The 15,488-nt window shown below is 45.1% G+C and overlaps 1 protein-coding gene across 2 annotated transcripts in view; it reads left to right on the forward strand.

The window, feature by feature from the left end:
- DLL3 (delta like canonical Notch ligand 3) overlaps positions 1-12,816 on the forward strand; it is a 180,230-nt gene extending 167,414 nt beyond the window's left edge. For both annotated transcript variants that reach the window (XM_081869022.1, XM_081869023.1), the window contains one exon: positions 10,462-12,816. In XM_081869022.1, the coding sequence (XP_081725148.1) occupies positions 10,462-10,467 (6 nt within the window). In that variant the 3' untranslated portion in view covers positions 10,468-12,816. The remainder of the gene's footprint in view (positions 1-10,461) is intronic.
- Positions 12,817-15,488: the final 2,672 nt, after the last annotated feature.

A 15,488-nucleotide genomic window follows, 5' to 3' on the forward strand; every position in this document is an offset into this window, starting at 1 on the left:
TTTAGAGATATTCTGGACCATTTGGCCCACTCAGACCTTTGTCATTAGCGATGTGCTGTTTATTTATCTTTTTACACAATTAAGGCTGCATTCTTATACACACCTACCTATTGAACTCAGTGGGATCTAAGTCTTGAGTAAGATTGCAGTGGTGTTTTGTTTTGCAGAGTATAAATGATCAAATAAAAAATCAAATCAAATTCATTGTTAGCAGCCATGATGTTAATAATTTTACTAGGGTTGTAGGTTTGTTTGCTTTTTAAGCTACTATGTTGAATCCTTCCAATTGGTATGTTTTAATGGCCAGTGGCTACAAGCAAGGCAAACCCGACTGTCTGATATCAGCCACGCCACTTTTAGATCTGTGACCAAATCGGCTATGTTTCCTAAGATTGTTCTCTTATACCGAAAAAAGTAAAAAGTGGCTCTCAATATTATCTGAATATACAAGCCCCCTCCTTGATGTCAACTTCTAATTAATTTGGACATCAATGTGGATTTAGAGAACTGTGAACAGGTACTGACGGATGGCCAAGACCCAGAACAGGCTGTAGCTCACTCAACTGGGATCGCCCCCTTGTGTGATGCAGCCAGTTCTGCGTATGTTTAAAACTTGCTATTGGTGAGTTTCACAATTTAACATTATGGGGCAGGAAACATACGGGGGCCAAAAGTGGCTATCTTAGCTATAGCAGCAGAAAGAGGTTTATTATCCAAATTAAATGTGCATGGCTCCTTTTACACTGATGCAATAGATGAGTTCTACAGGAAGTCTCGACGGTCGAGCTCTTGTACAAATAATGTGGGTAAGCCGAAATAATTATTTATTTTCCTCAATGCATGCCTTGAATGGATAAAACAAATTTACCCATCCACAGTCATACTTTTGCTGAGATTAAACCTTACAACACTGGTTCAAAGTGACGGAATTCCCTTGTAGAAATATGTGTAAGTAGCAGAGTAATACAGGAGTTTAATTGTCACAGACAAGGATGGTACAAAAGCTTCTGTTTTTTAAAAAATGCAAGCCTTAACATTTCAGGATCAAGAATCTCAACATGAAATTCTCCATCCGTGAATAGAGTGTATACTGGATCAGGTTATATCTCCCACTTGCTCCTGGCAGAACAGTGTGAATCAGCAAACTTTATCCCTTGTGGTAAGAGGGGAACCCATGCGCAGCCCTTCTGGTCCTGCCTGTTCCGCGGGGGGCAGGACATGCGCAAAGGTCCCCCCAATCACCATGCGTTGGTTTTTTTAGTACAATGCCTCAGAATTTTTGTTTTCATTTGACCCATATTATCCCTGACATGGAGAAAAAATACCTACCAGGCCTCGCTAGGGCTGGGAGAACTGGGAAAGGCATACACAGCCAAGACATTAAGGAAGAGCCCAATGGAAGGCTCAGGTGAGTCGACGGAGGCAACAGCCCACGCCCATTCTAGAAGATGTAGCATCCTGATCAGAGGGTGGCAGCTCCAGTCACTCATTGCCCACTGGCACCAGACCCATCTGGAGCATGGCAGTCATTTCTTTCTCAATGTCGCCTTTGGTTTTGGTTTTAGGGAGTTCTAGTTTTCTATGTTGTTCGTATTTTTGTGTGCAATGCATTTTGTGGGTTTGATTTGATGTATAGTTGTTGTAAGTTGCTTTTAGTTTCTTTCCCCCAAAAAATAAGATACATAATTTTAAAATAAGTAGAGTGCAGCTCCCCAGGAGTAGGCAGAAGGGCTGCTGTGCAGCATGAATTATGGTCTTTCTATATCCAGGGATTGTATAACCACTCATGTATCAATGGCCCAGCAGTCTGACAGCTCTGCACATGGAGACCCTCAGTGGTGGGGATGACCCTGAGGTATCTCTCCTACTGGACAGAGAAGAACACCCAGGGATGAAAGTCCTGCTCCCCTTTTTCAGACAGATGACCTTTTTTTGGCTCTTCTGATCAAAGTGGTGTCTGGTTCTGGAGCAAGTGGTAGAGCCTGCAGCCCAGAAATTCCCCATCCCCTCCTGTCTTGGCCATATAATTCCTCTCCCCAATGCCTTCAGTTAAGAGCATAAACAGGGATTGGTGCTCACCCTTCGTGTATAAGGAGTTGTCAAACATATGGAAGCACTCCCGCCCTCAGCAATGGAGGATGCACTCCTGGGCACTATTCTTCCCAAGGATGGGAGACAACCAAGTTCATGTAGGCTTTTGCTATCTCTAATTTTTCTGGGGAACATCTGTCCTCGTGGCCAGTGATTTCCTTCAGGGGAACAAATGTTGCACACAGGCTTGCTGAAGCTTTCTGAGGCTGATCACTTTATGGTTCCAAGGTCAACCTGACTCTAGCACTCTGTCATTTGGAGAGCAAGCTGTGGGGGAAGTGTTGGTGGAAACCAAGATAAAAAGAAACCTTGCCTTCTGTCCAAGGAGGGGGGAAATGTATGACCCGTGAGGTGTCCCATGGCTTCCTTCACCCCTTGTACCCAATTCTGATGCAAGGAAACCAGAGGTTCCAAAATAGAAGCTAAACCACTTCTGCTAAGCACCATTCTCCCAAGCAAGTATAGAACAAGTAGAAGACCTCAGCAGTCATAAGATCAAAAGGAGAAATCAGCTGTGTCTCTCTTAGGAATTGACATGTTCTCCAAGGGACAGGTTTCTTCTCTCAAAAAGGATTCATCAGTTGACTCAACAGTTAAGGTGGTGTGGTTAATGTAAGATGTTAACATTCATGTTGTGTTTGATTTCATGTTGTGTTTGTTGAGAGGTGTCATGTTATAAATTAGGTTTTTTTTATGATGTTGCTAGAGAAACACCTCTTGCCTCTTACTCTCTATGTCAGCATGACGCCGCCAAGGCTACCTGCTCCTTCTGGGGGCACAGCTCATTCATTGACAGCAAGGAACCTTCAAACTTCATTGGAAGAAGGATGTAACAAAGACATCCAAGAGTCATCTTCAGCTTTTGGGGAGGCAGCTAGTCCAACAAGTTATTTCTCCTTAAGCCTGGAAGACAAGATTGCCCATCCACAGTGTTATGTTAGCTTCTGTTTGAATTAGGATGACTATTGAGAACATCTCTGCCAGAGGGTACCTGCTTTATGCCTAGAACGTCCTGAAGATGTTGAATCATCAGCTGATGAGAAAACACCTTCACAGTAGTCCCAATGCTTCTTCCTCTATCAGCGGAAGAGGATATCCTGGAGCGGTGTGTTCAGATGCAGAGGATTTGGGTCCAGGAGAATAGAGCGTCAGTGTATAAACAGGGCAATAGCCTGTACATGCACATCATCAGCAAGCAACAAAGTGAGCAGTGTTACCTCAAGACTCCTAATGAAAGGAGCAGAAAGAGCAACTAGCCTAATATATCCACAATTCTACTTCCTATGCCTTCTCCAGCACAGCTGCTTTGAAAAATCAAAAAAGGCAAAAGCCACCCTAAGCATCATCTTGTTGACCAAGGCATCTGGGTTTTGGACCTACCTGATGAGGGTATGCTAAGCTCACCTGTGTGGCAATTGGGGGAGGGGGTCTTTTGGGCCACAGAGCTTTTAGTGCAGTGCAGCTTGAGTCCTGGGGTTGACACCCTTCCTGGCCCTCTTTTTCTCTGTTAGAGCTTCAGGGAGTTTTATTGTTTTGAAGATTATTTCCAGCTGTAGAGTGACAGTTACAGCAGCTTCATTATATCCCCAAATGGGGGAGGGCGCCTCTCACCAGAAGGAATAAAGTTTGCTGATTTACATGGTCCCCTACATGAGAGCAAGGGGCAGGAGTAACCCGCCCAGGATACCCTCCATTCACCAAGGAACCTCCACGGTAAGTCCAAGGTTTCTTTCTCCAGCTTGGCTCAGGTGTCCCTCCAAACGATGTGCTAAAATCCCTCTTGGGGCTGTAGGAGGCAGGCTGCATAAGGAAAATTGGTTGGAGACTGCCTCTAGAAACCCTGCACAGCCTCAGCTGAAGAGGGCAGGGTGTTCAAACAGGCAGGTGAGCCAAGGAGTATTGTGGGAAGGTGAGCCCTTCCTCCTCCTAAGTCTTTGTTTACCTAACCACACAACTGTAAGGCAGCATCAACTCTGACCACATCAGTTATCTTTTCTTTCTCACATCTTGCACATGGCCAAGCATTACCATACCACCTCAGGCCAGATCCCAGAGAAACAGCACAGTGCAGTGAGACTGTGGTACCTCCCATGAGTAGGTTGTATAGAAATCCATCTCCCTCCCCCCCCCCTCTCTCTCTCTCTCTCTCTCTCTCTCCTGTTTCGTTTTCTTCCCTTCTCTTCCTAGAGTTGAAGCTTTAAACTTTGCAGGCTTGGGGTGGACACCAGCAGCATTATCTTTCATTTCTGGGCATTTTTAAACTATGGCATCTTCAGAAGAGACTCTTTTTCTTTTTTTAACATATGTAACTTTTTTATTTTGTGTAAGCTAAAAGGAAATTTATACACTGAAATTTCAAAAGGACCTCAGACATGCACATAAACCTTTTTAGAGGTTGTTCTACATAGCATTCTCTTTTTTCCCATAGGAATTTCCCCAAACATTTACAACCCATAGTTTTACTGTACATACAGCCTAAACCATAGCAATCTATGATCATGTCAAATTTACACTGTGCAAAATCAAAATATAGGGATAGTGGTACAACAACAAAAAATGTAACAGGTATATTTCAGTGTAAGACATTTAGACAGTTTTGGTCCTTCCATCCCAAACCAAACTGATTAACACATAGATATCGAGAATCAAGTGCTTAGGCAGTGATCACTTAACTAAAGACTCTTTTTGTGAGCCGCTCATAGCCCTGGCAGAAAAACAAAAACCTCTGTCTCCAATAGTTTCATTTTCCTCCCTGTCAGTAACCACTGGAAAGGAAGATTTCACAGGCTCTGTTCACAGCCAAATCAACATTTTATCATTCAGGCTACTTGATATCAGTCTAAATGGGGAAAGGTGGTCCAGAGATGATCCCAGCAGCATCAGTGTCCCTAGAATCATGGCAACTGCTCTGGAGGTCTCCTCAGGGCCAAGTAGGAGTGAGGTAGTCTTGGTTCCCTGAAATATGGAGAACACTCAGTTACACTCGCTGTTGCCAACTAGATCTTTTGGACTACAGGTCCCATAAGCACTGGAAACTGTCATCTAAAATATCTGGAGGCTGCCAGATTGGCAAAGGCCAGCTCGCATGAAAGAATTTGTAAGTTCACCCATGAAATGTGTGTGATATCCCTTAGCACAAAGTACTTGCCCCCCACCCTGCCAAAAAAAGACTTGCTATTGGAGGGTATCACTCAGAAGAAACAAGCCCACAAGACCAGAGAGGGAAGAGGGTGGGACTGTTCTATAATTGTCTTAGTTCCAAGAATGAGAAGGAAGATGAATGAACTACAAAACAAAACAAAAAGCAGGCAACTTGTAAAACCCAGATCTTCTGAATGGGGGTTAAAATGGAACTGGACGATTTCATGAGATCAAGAGCTGATAAGGACTTTGTGCCAATAAGGATAAGGCTATCATACAAGAGAGAACACCAGTTTTATTCCATTGAGAGGTGTTCTCAATATCTGATCTTGCCCGATGTTCAGAAGCATGTTGAGAATAGCGATCACTCTACCGTGGGAGCCCTAAATACATAGTTCTGCATCTCTCAACTATCTGCTGACACGTGCCCAGTAGTTGCAAGAGAAAGTCAGACATAAACATATCTTTAAACAGCAGTAGGGATGTACCACATCCCCAAGTTTGGCTCTAAAATGAGCAACATTTTGCGAGCATTTCCTTCAAGTGAGACTCTCAAAAGATCAAGCACTTTGGTAAGTGAATTTAAATAAAAAATTGGAAAAGTTCTTATATGCCTATTGGAATCAGCAGGACCCTGGATTTCACATAACCCTAAACTATGGCTTAGTGCACAAACCCTTCCCAGAAGCTTAACTACGGTTTACTTGCTGCCAAAAGACCATGAGTTAAAGCCATGGTTTGTTGTTGACTTAGGAATTTTGGTTCCCTTAGTTATAACTTGGCAGCCCTTCCTTTAACCACAGCTTGTTTGGCCAAGAGACACTCACCAGGCTACAAAGGCACAAGGTAAGAGCAGAAGGAAACCACAGTTTGTTTGATCACCTGTAAGACAACTCACATTTAACTTGTAGTTTGTTAAACAAGCCATGGCTTAACGTTATGTGTAAACCCGGCAATAATTTCCAAAGCCAGACTAAAACCTCCATGTTTCACTGATTTCAATTGAGACATGCTGCAAAACAGCTGCTGGGAGAAAAAGCAAACCGACTGCTGCTGTAGCTTGCTTTTTATCCCTCGCTAACCTTTTCGTGGCTTCAGGGTCTTTAACTCCGTCTGTTCAAGTTAATAGTGATTTCAGTACTGAGAGCTAAACATGCTGAGAGTCTAGATGTGTGATCTGGAACAGAAGAAAACTCATCCCATCCACCACTGAAGCTATTTCTGCTCCACCTGGTGTTGAGATCATGAGCTCTGGCAGTAGCCAATGTTGTTGTTGTCGTTTAGTCACGTCTGACTCTTCGTGACCCCGTGGACCAGAGCACCCAGGCACTCCTGTTTTCCACTGCCTTCCGCAGTTGGGTCAAACTCATGCTGGTAGCTTTGAGAACACTGTCCCACAATCTCATCCTCTGTTGTCCCCTTCTCCTTGTGCCCTCCATCTTTCCCAACATCAGGGTCTTTCCCAAGGAGTCTTCTCTTCTCATTAGGTGGCCAAAGTCTTCAGGATTTGTCCTTACAGTGAGCACTCAGGGCTGATTTCCTTCAGAATGGATAGGTTTAATCTTCTTGCAGTCCATGGGACTCTCAAGAGTCTCCTCCAGCACCAGAATTCAAAAGCATCCATTCTTTGGCGATCAGCCTTCTTTATGGTCCAGCTCTCACTTCCATACATCACTACTGGGAAGACAACAGGAAGTAGCCAATATCTGATTGCAAAAGTAGCCTGTCCTGCTACACAGCTTCACCTTGATACCTGTGACCTAGTGAGAGGAGAACACCAATGACAGCAGCAAACAGAATGGTGCTGAGCAAGAACCACCTCAGGAAGAAGAATCCAAGCAAGTTCTCACTCAGCAGCAGCAAAACGAGCCAAATGTTGGCAAGGCATTGCTTTTCTCTAATCACTACATAAATACGAGGTAGTCACAGGCAGTAGCAGTACTTTTCTTATCTCAAGCGTCTAAAGTGGACTCCTTTGCACTATTCTTCCATTGGGAATCTTTGTAGCATCTTATTGGCCCGGACTTGCTGACTCTAATGATGCAATGGTAGTCTTAACTCCCATGGGCTTATGATGCAGCGTGGAGGATTTAAAGATAGTGCAAGGACTATGAGCTACACCCAACCAAAGCAAAGATCTGTGATGTTCTGGTGTTCTTGGAAGGTGGCCTCCAGAAAAGTCTAAATCAAACACCAAGTAATGGGGGACAGTTCTGTGGCTGCTTATGAAGGCTGCCATAAACAGATTTGCCCTGCACGCTTCCCACCACGGGTCCGCAGAGCTGAAACACAGTCAGCAGCAAAGCATGAGGAAATGGTCCTGAGTCTTGATTAATGAGCAACACATGATTGTGGTGTAGTGGTTAAGAGCGGTAGTCTCGTAATCTGGTGAACCGGGTTCGCTTCCCCGCTCCTCCACCTGCAGCTGCTGGGTGACCTTGGGCCAGTCACACTTCTTTGAAGTCTCTCAGCCCCACTCACCTCACAGAGTGTTTGTTGTGGGGGAGGAAGGGAAAGGAGAATGTGAGCCGCTTTGAGACTCCTGAAGGGGAGTGATAAAGCGGGATATCCAATCCAAACTCCTCCTCCTCCTCCTTCTTCTTCTTCTTCTTCTTCTAGGCAGATTTATTGCCTGTTATGAAGCTTAACGGTTGCTATATACAGAGAGTGCCGTGGATCCCTACAGGAGCAGATCTGCTTGCATCCTCTCAGCAGATCAAAACCGAAACTCTCACAGTCACTCAAATAATGCAATTTCACTGTCATCTTTGCACCTTTGTAAACAATCCTGCTACACGGCCAGAGCTTCATGTTACATACGGAAACTCACAGACATTTTCCTGAAAGAACGACCAAATCCCCAAACCCCCTCTCACTCTTTTCAGAACAACTATTTACAGAGCATAAACAGAGTGCTTACTTAGTATGGTTGTTGCTGTTTAGTCGTTTAGTTGTGTCCGCCTCTTCGTGACCCCCTGGACCAGAGCACGGCAGGCACTCCTGTCTTCCACTGCCTCCCGCAGTTTGGTCAAACTCATGCTGGTAGCTTCGAGAACACTGTCCCACCATCTCGTCCTCTGCCGTCCCCTTCTCCTTGTGCCCTCCATCTTCCCCAACATCAGGGTCTTTTCCAGGGAGTCTTCTCTTCTCATGAGGTGGCCAAAGTACTGGAGCCTCCGCTTCACGATCTGTCCTTCCAGTGAGCACTCAGGGCTGATTTCCTTCCGAATGGAGAGGTTGGATCTTCTTGCAGTCCATGGGACTCTCAAGAGTCTCCTCCAGCACCAGAATTCAAAAGCATCCATTCTTTGGCGATCAGCCTTCTTGATGGTCCAGCTCTCACTTCCATACATCACTAACTTAGTATGGTTATCCAAACCTAAAAGTTCAACCATCATTTTACATTTAAGGAATGTCAAAGGTTTCGTCATTGCATCAGCAACATTCTGGTTCCTTTCACAGTACACTGGCATAATTACATTCTGTGCCACGTTACTGTACATTTTACATTCTGATATTTAATTTTGACATGTTTTGATCTTCCTTTAAAATGATCAGATTTAGCAAGAGATATGGTATATATGCCTGATTATCAATAGAGACCTTTACTGGAGATTCACCTTTCATTCCCATGTCAATCAGTAACTGTTTAAAATAGACCAGTTCACTGCACAACTCACTCAGAGAACAGTACTTGGCTTCAGTGGAGGATACACTTACAAGACCCTGTTTTTGTGATTTATTAGCTCAGTTTGGGAAAGCTTAATGGAAAAACTTAATTGACTGAACTCTTTTTTTAAATGCAAACTGTCACCTCTTTTTAGGCGGAGGTGACTTGCTTTGGTATGGTCCACCTCTTGGAGCGGCACCTGAGACCATCTGGAGAACAGCCAGCTGTGCACTACCCTCACCTGTGATTTGTCCTTCTCCAGTTCTCTCAAGTGCTACTCTAACCTCCTATAGGAAGCTGCCTTATACCGTCAGATCATTGGTAGCTGCACCGCAGCAGTGTGTCTTTGGGGCAAAAAACCCCCGTTAAGAGTGGTTATTCCTCAGACTGGCTCTTCTCATTCAGGGCAGAGACAAGGAGGAACCTTAAGGAGGGAGGAGAGCCCATCTTCAAGTTCTGCTGCCTTCTTCCCAATGTCTGTCTTCATTTTTAAAATTTATGCCTATTCAGGAACTAATGGTTAACAAACTAGGGTTGGGAGGCTGCAGAAAAGGGCAATATAGTGTTCCTAGAGGCAAACTCCAAACAATTTCTGTTAGGGAAATCAACTGTACTCCTGGCCTCAGAGGCGTTTAACCTAATCTTTTGGCGCGGCACCTGAGAGGATGTGAGGACGTGAACTTACAGGTGAGTACACACAGTTGGCCACCCCGACATTTACTGCTGGGCTGGGGAGTTCTGTATATAGGGGAGTTCTATATATATATATATAGCTTTACAAAGAGACTCCCTTTTCCTATTTACACCTTGAGCCGAACTATTTGCTCATATGAAACAACTCTACAGCACCAGCTTTGAGCTGAAGAGAGAATACTTTAAATATATCCATTATACTTTGTAAGACAGTGGTTAAACACCTCTCCGCTCCCAGTACCCCTGCTCCAGTGGATATTATTTCAGTCATCCTGGATAGGTAGGTCAGTTGTACATGGAAAAAAAATAGTGCAGGAATCGCAATATTCATCATCTGCACAAAATTAAGAAGAGCCAAAAATTTCACAGAGATCCAGGTTTTAGAAATGCCGAATATCTGCTGGTGGTACCCGGAATCTGGACCCCCTTCCCGTGCCTGCAAGCCCCCTCCTTACCTTGGGCTGGTTTGCCGGTTTGGTGGTGACGCAGCTCTTGCTCCTTGCAAAGTTTTCCTTCCTTCAGGGAGCTGGGAATGTGAGCAGTCGCCGCTGCGCATTACCTTCTCGGTGTCCTGAATGGAAAAGGCATTTTGCGCTGGGCAGGGCAAAGGACTAGCAGGCTTCTCAGTGGCTTCTCCAGGAAACTCTTGGGTCAGGAACACGCCAGGCACAGCAGCAGTCTATCTGGGCATCCTATCTGGCATGATGATTAATCCAGACTTGGCAGGGCTAATTCCTTCCTTGGAAACATGCTCACTTAGTTTTGGGGAGGGAGGGAGGGGGGAGGGCAAAAAGGCAATACTTGGTCATTGTGTTCCGTTCTAACCCTCCCTGCCCTTCTCCCTCCTTTTTCATATTCATTTCTAGGTCTGAAGAAAACCCTTCTCCCAAGCCTTGGACTCCACCACCTGAATTTTATTTTAATTCCCCTCCAAATTCTCAGCTAAAGGAATGTTTACAGAGCAGACTGAACGGACTCCCGGAGCAGCCAATGTCTTACCATTATTAATTTTTTTATCTATATAGTATTATTATAAAAAAGACTCCTTTTTTAAAGGAAAATATTTAATATTTATTCTTGCTGCTATATTTTTTTTTATTTTTGCATCGAGAGCAACAGACTGACTCAGAATCTTAGGAAGCGATCGCTGGATTGGAAAGTCTTTGAAAGTCAGAGCTGGGTTTTGGAGAGGTTTGTCTGGGTTTTCTCTTGAAAGAGGGAAAAAGAAGGACGGAGGCTGATTTGGGGGGGGGGGGAGGCTGCCCTAGGATTGTCTAATCTGGAGAAAAGGCAGGTCCTTTTCCCATACAAGTACCAGGAAGGAAGCGATTATTTTTTTCATGTTCCTATTTTTTTATATGTTTTTAAACTGTTGCCCTTTTTAAACCGGTTTCCCTTCCGTTTTGTGGGCTCTTCGCCTCAGCCCACGGTGTGACTCTCCTCTCAGTCTGAAGGAGGGAAGCTGCCCTTTCGTTAAACCACCGGAGAGGTGCAGAAAAAAACGACTCCCCCCCCCCCAAAGAGGAAGCTAGGATTGATTGGATTTGAGTGATGCCTCACCTTTCAACTACAAAAGAATCCACAAGGCACCTTTCATTGAAAAAGGAAAAAGGAAATAAAAATTAAGAAAGCACAATGCACATCTGTTGGCTTGATGTGGTTGTAAAAAAAAACAAGGAGAGGATCTGCTAAGGGGAACCCAGGTGAGATACTCACCTGTAAAAGTACCTGGCAGGACAGATTCCATGTGTCCTCCTTATTTTGCCAGTAGTAGTTCCCGAAGAAGCATTTTTCAACCGAAGGAAATGGTATGGTCGTGCCACTCTTATCACCATACAGGGACAGCATTTATACAAGGCAAGTAGCATGTGGGAGACTAACAGATTCCTCCCTTTGTAGTGGAAGTTCCCTGGTGCGTTGGTTTTAATCAGAGACTGGGAACCTCTGGTCCCCAGGCTGGGTGTGGCCCCTGGAGGCCTCCCAGGGCCACTCTTGCCTGGCCCCACCCTCTCTCCCTCCCGTTCCATGGTGGCCGTAGGAGGGAGGGGGGAAAGCAGCAAACAGCAGGTCCCAGGGGCCTGATCTGGATCAGGACCAAGGTGCAAGGTGCATTTAACCCTTCAGTGTGGTCCTGAGCTGAATTGTGGCCGCCCTGCTGCCCATCCATAGATCCTCAAAAGCTCACTTAGGTCTCTAGCCCCACCTACTGCTGGAATATTGCCTGCAAAGATTCCCTATCACTCTTCTGAATGATTTGGGAGGAAAACTGAACCAGACTCATAGGGGAGACCATTGTCCTTCATTGCAATGTAATACAGCAAGAGGAGATTCTGTTTAAGAGGACTTTGTGTCCTTGGGGTGAGTTGCTTTCGAAGGCTCACCACAACCCCATCTGCACTCCCTCCACAAGAAGAAACCCCCCCCCTTGGCCACCACAGAGGCCTCCGGGTCATGGAGATGGGCCTGGACCCAAAGCAACATGGAATATAAAAGCGCACTCTGACAAGAGATAAGTCATCATTTTGGGCTATCAAGTCAAAATGGAATCCATTGTGGTTTACGTGGCCAATTGGATGAACGTCGTGATTGCCTATTTTGCTTTTTGAGTTTTTTAAACACATTTTGAGAGATGAACTTCTTGTTCTGTTACCTCGCAAATGGCAATTTGAAGCTTCATATAAAGAAAAGTCAACATTTCCCCCCTCCAATAATGGTGAGTATTTTTTTATACAAAAAGGATGAAGTGAGTGGAATCATGCTTTGGTAGCAACTCAGTCAGTTTACTACAGGTGCGGCAACCTTTTCATTCCATTAAAAAAAACACACCTGCAATCCTAGACTTGCTTACCTGGGAGTAAATCCCATTGAAATCAATGGCTTTTACTTCTGAGTAGTCGTGTAGGATTGCAGTTACATTTTCAGCCTCTGATCCTAATGTCACAGATATTAACAGAAATATTTTGGGATGCATAGCAGTTCTTGTTCCTTTTTAAACTGTTCCCCTCCTGCCCCATGTTTTCTTTTTTAATTTAAAAACACAATAAATACTGTGTACAAAAAAAGTCTGCTGGAGATGCTTTATAAACCTATTTAAGTTGTATATACTGTATATTTATAAGTGCCATGTTTATATATCCTTCCCCACCCTCTGTGACTTTTCTTATGTATGGTCCTTTCTCTCAAAAGAAAGTTATATAAAATATCTATTTTGCTCAGTGAAACCTAATCTGCCTGAAGCTGTTTTCTTCCACTGTTTCGCTTCATTTCTATACCACACTTTTACACAACCACCACGTCCAGGTGGAACTTTTAGGGTGGCTGTGATGGGGACAAACAGCCGAGCCTGTGCCCAATTTATTGCACTGGGCAGCGGACTAGCTCAAGAAGTTTTGCCGCCCAAAGCGCTGGCACAACGGCAATCTGAGAGGAGCAACCCAGGCTCCTCACATCATCATCATCCCAGAGTTTGTGGTCTTAGCATTCATTGACATTGCCAAGGGTTCCAGGGTGTGGCCTCCCAGTTTGCATAAGGCTGTTTAAGGGGCATCTCTAAAACTGCTGCCACCCCAAGTGGCTGAATTCATTGTTTGAGTTAGGCCTGCCCTCAAGGGATACTTCCATGCCCACTCAGGTCCCACCACACTGAAAAACAGGCCACAGGTGGAAAGCCACCAAGGTGGTCGGCCTTCCATGGCTGCCACCATCCCAAGCCTGGGGCCATGCTGGATGGGCTTCATAGGAGTTGGAGTCCAGTAATATCTGGAGCTGAGGCTCCACGACTTTGGCCACCTCAGGAGAAGAGAAGACTCCCTGGAAAAGACCCTGATGTTGGGAAAGACGGGGGGCGCAAGGAGAAGGGGACGGCAGAGGGCGAGATGGTGGGACAGTGTTCTCGAAGCTACCAGCATGAGTTGGACCATACTGCGGGAGGCAGTGGAAGACAGGAGGGCCTGGTGTGCTCTGGTCCAGCGGGTCACAAAGAGTCGGACACAACTGAACAACAACAATAATATCTGGAGGGCCACAGGTTCCCCACCCCCTAATGTAGGGGGGGCCCTTGTGAGGAGCAGGAGAATCAGAGGTCTCACACTCAAAGAAACCAAGCGCAATATTTGTGGGAGGCAGGCAGTGGCATCATCAAACAGGAATCCCTTTCCCTGAACCAGCCCACCCAAAGTTGCAAAAACAGTTTAATAAAGCATCCCTGCTTAGGGAAGCTTTTAATGTTTAATAGGTTATTGTATTTTAGTGTTTTGTTGGAAGCCGCCCAGAGTGGCTAGGGAAACCCAGCCAGATGGGCGGGGGTATAAATAACATTATTATTATTATTATTATTATTATTATTATTATTATTATTATTATTATTCAGCCCCCAACTATTTGCAAAAACTTTCACAATGTTTTGCGCAGAAAGGACATTCCACGGAACCCAGCTCCCGACACCTCTTGGGAGTTAAATGATCTGGAAGACGTTCCTAACTTCCATCCACTTCCTGACACTTGATAACCACACATGGCTTTTCGTTCTTCGGTGGAAAGGGCAAATAATTTCTCTTCCTGCTGACAGTCAGTTTGTCCACTATTGTAGTAAGGGGGGGGGGCTCTTCACAGTAGGGATGGGAGAACATTTGACTGTACACAGCCAGGTACCCCTGAATAGAGGCCCCTTGGAGATGAATTGGCTCCCTGCTTGGCCAAAGCTTTGTCCCCCTATGCCCGCCCCCAGGAGCAGAGCTCCCTGAACTAACAGAGGAAAGTGTTAATGGGGAAACCATAAGGCAGGCAAGTGAGAAAGGCGCTGACCTACCAGCCCTGGGGCAGCTGTTTACAAGCAGCTGTCAACACATGGCTGAGAAATGAGTGCGTCCACTCAGGGTGTGGGTCATGGCTGTCAAGGCTTTGAGATGGGCATGCTGGGGAGTCAGGAAGCTGGCGCTCCCATGAAAGGAATGTTTTTTAAAAAAATTAAATATATAGCCACTGGTTTAGTAAAAGCATTTCTCCCCCAGTGATTGGGTTTAAACATAGCATCACATGTCGGTAAAAAGGGGGGGGGGAGGGCAGTCACCACCCTCTCTCCATCAGATAGAATTAGAGCAATCAAAAATGACACCTGGTTGCATTCCATTTAGAATCAGGGAAGGACACATCTAACCTGTAAAAACCATGCCTAGATACGGCCAAAGATCCAAATACAGTGGTACCTCGGGTTACATACGCTTCAGGTTACATACACTTCAGGTTACAGACTCCACTAACCCACAAATAGTACCTCGGGTTAAGAACTTAGCTTCAGGATGAGAACAGAAATTGCGCGGCAGCAGCAGGAGGCCCCATTAGCTAAAGTGGTGCTTCAGGTTAAGAAGAGTTTCAGGTTACGAACGGACCTCCAGAACAAATTAAGTACCGGTACTTAACCTGAGGTACTACTGTACCAGGAAGCAAGCCAGAGTCTGGTCTGCCGTGCCTTTTGAACCCAGGCTCCTGTACAAATTGGATGTGCCACTGGGACACTGTGAGGCCTTGGGCAGTTAGCCACATCCGCCTAACAAAGAATGGTGCACTGCAAATGTGCTAAGGGCACTAAAAATAATGAAGATTGTTAATAATAATAATAATAATAATAATAATAATAATACATTATTTTTAAAAATTGTATCTTGCCTTTCTTCCATCATGGAAACTGAAGCAGAGTCCATGTGGTTCTGAGACAGTTTCTACTCCAGGCAATGCCAAGACCCAGGGCTGCTTAGCTTCAAAGTGACTTTAGCCTCAGGTGACTTCAGATCATGCTCAATGGTGCACGCTAAGTGCCTAACATTTCAAAACAATGTTTTGTGTAAATGAAGAGGAGCAGCCTGAACAGCTTCAGTTAAGCAACACTCATTACTGG

This window comes from Podarcis erhardii (assembly GCF_964252035.2).
Source record: "Podarcis erhardii genome assembly, chromosome: 7".
NCBI classification, from domain to species: domain Eukaryota; kingdom Metazoa; phylum Chordata; class Lepidosauria; order Squamata; family Lacertidae; genus Podarcis; species Podarcis erhardii.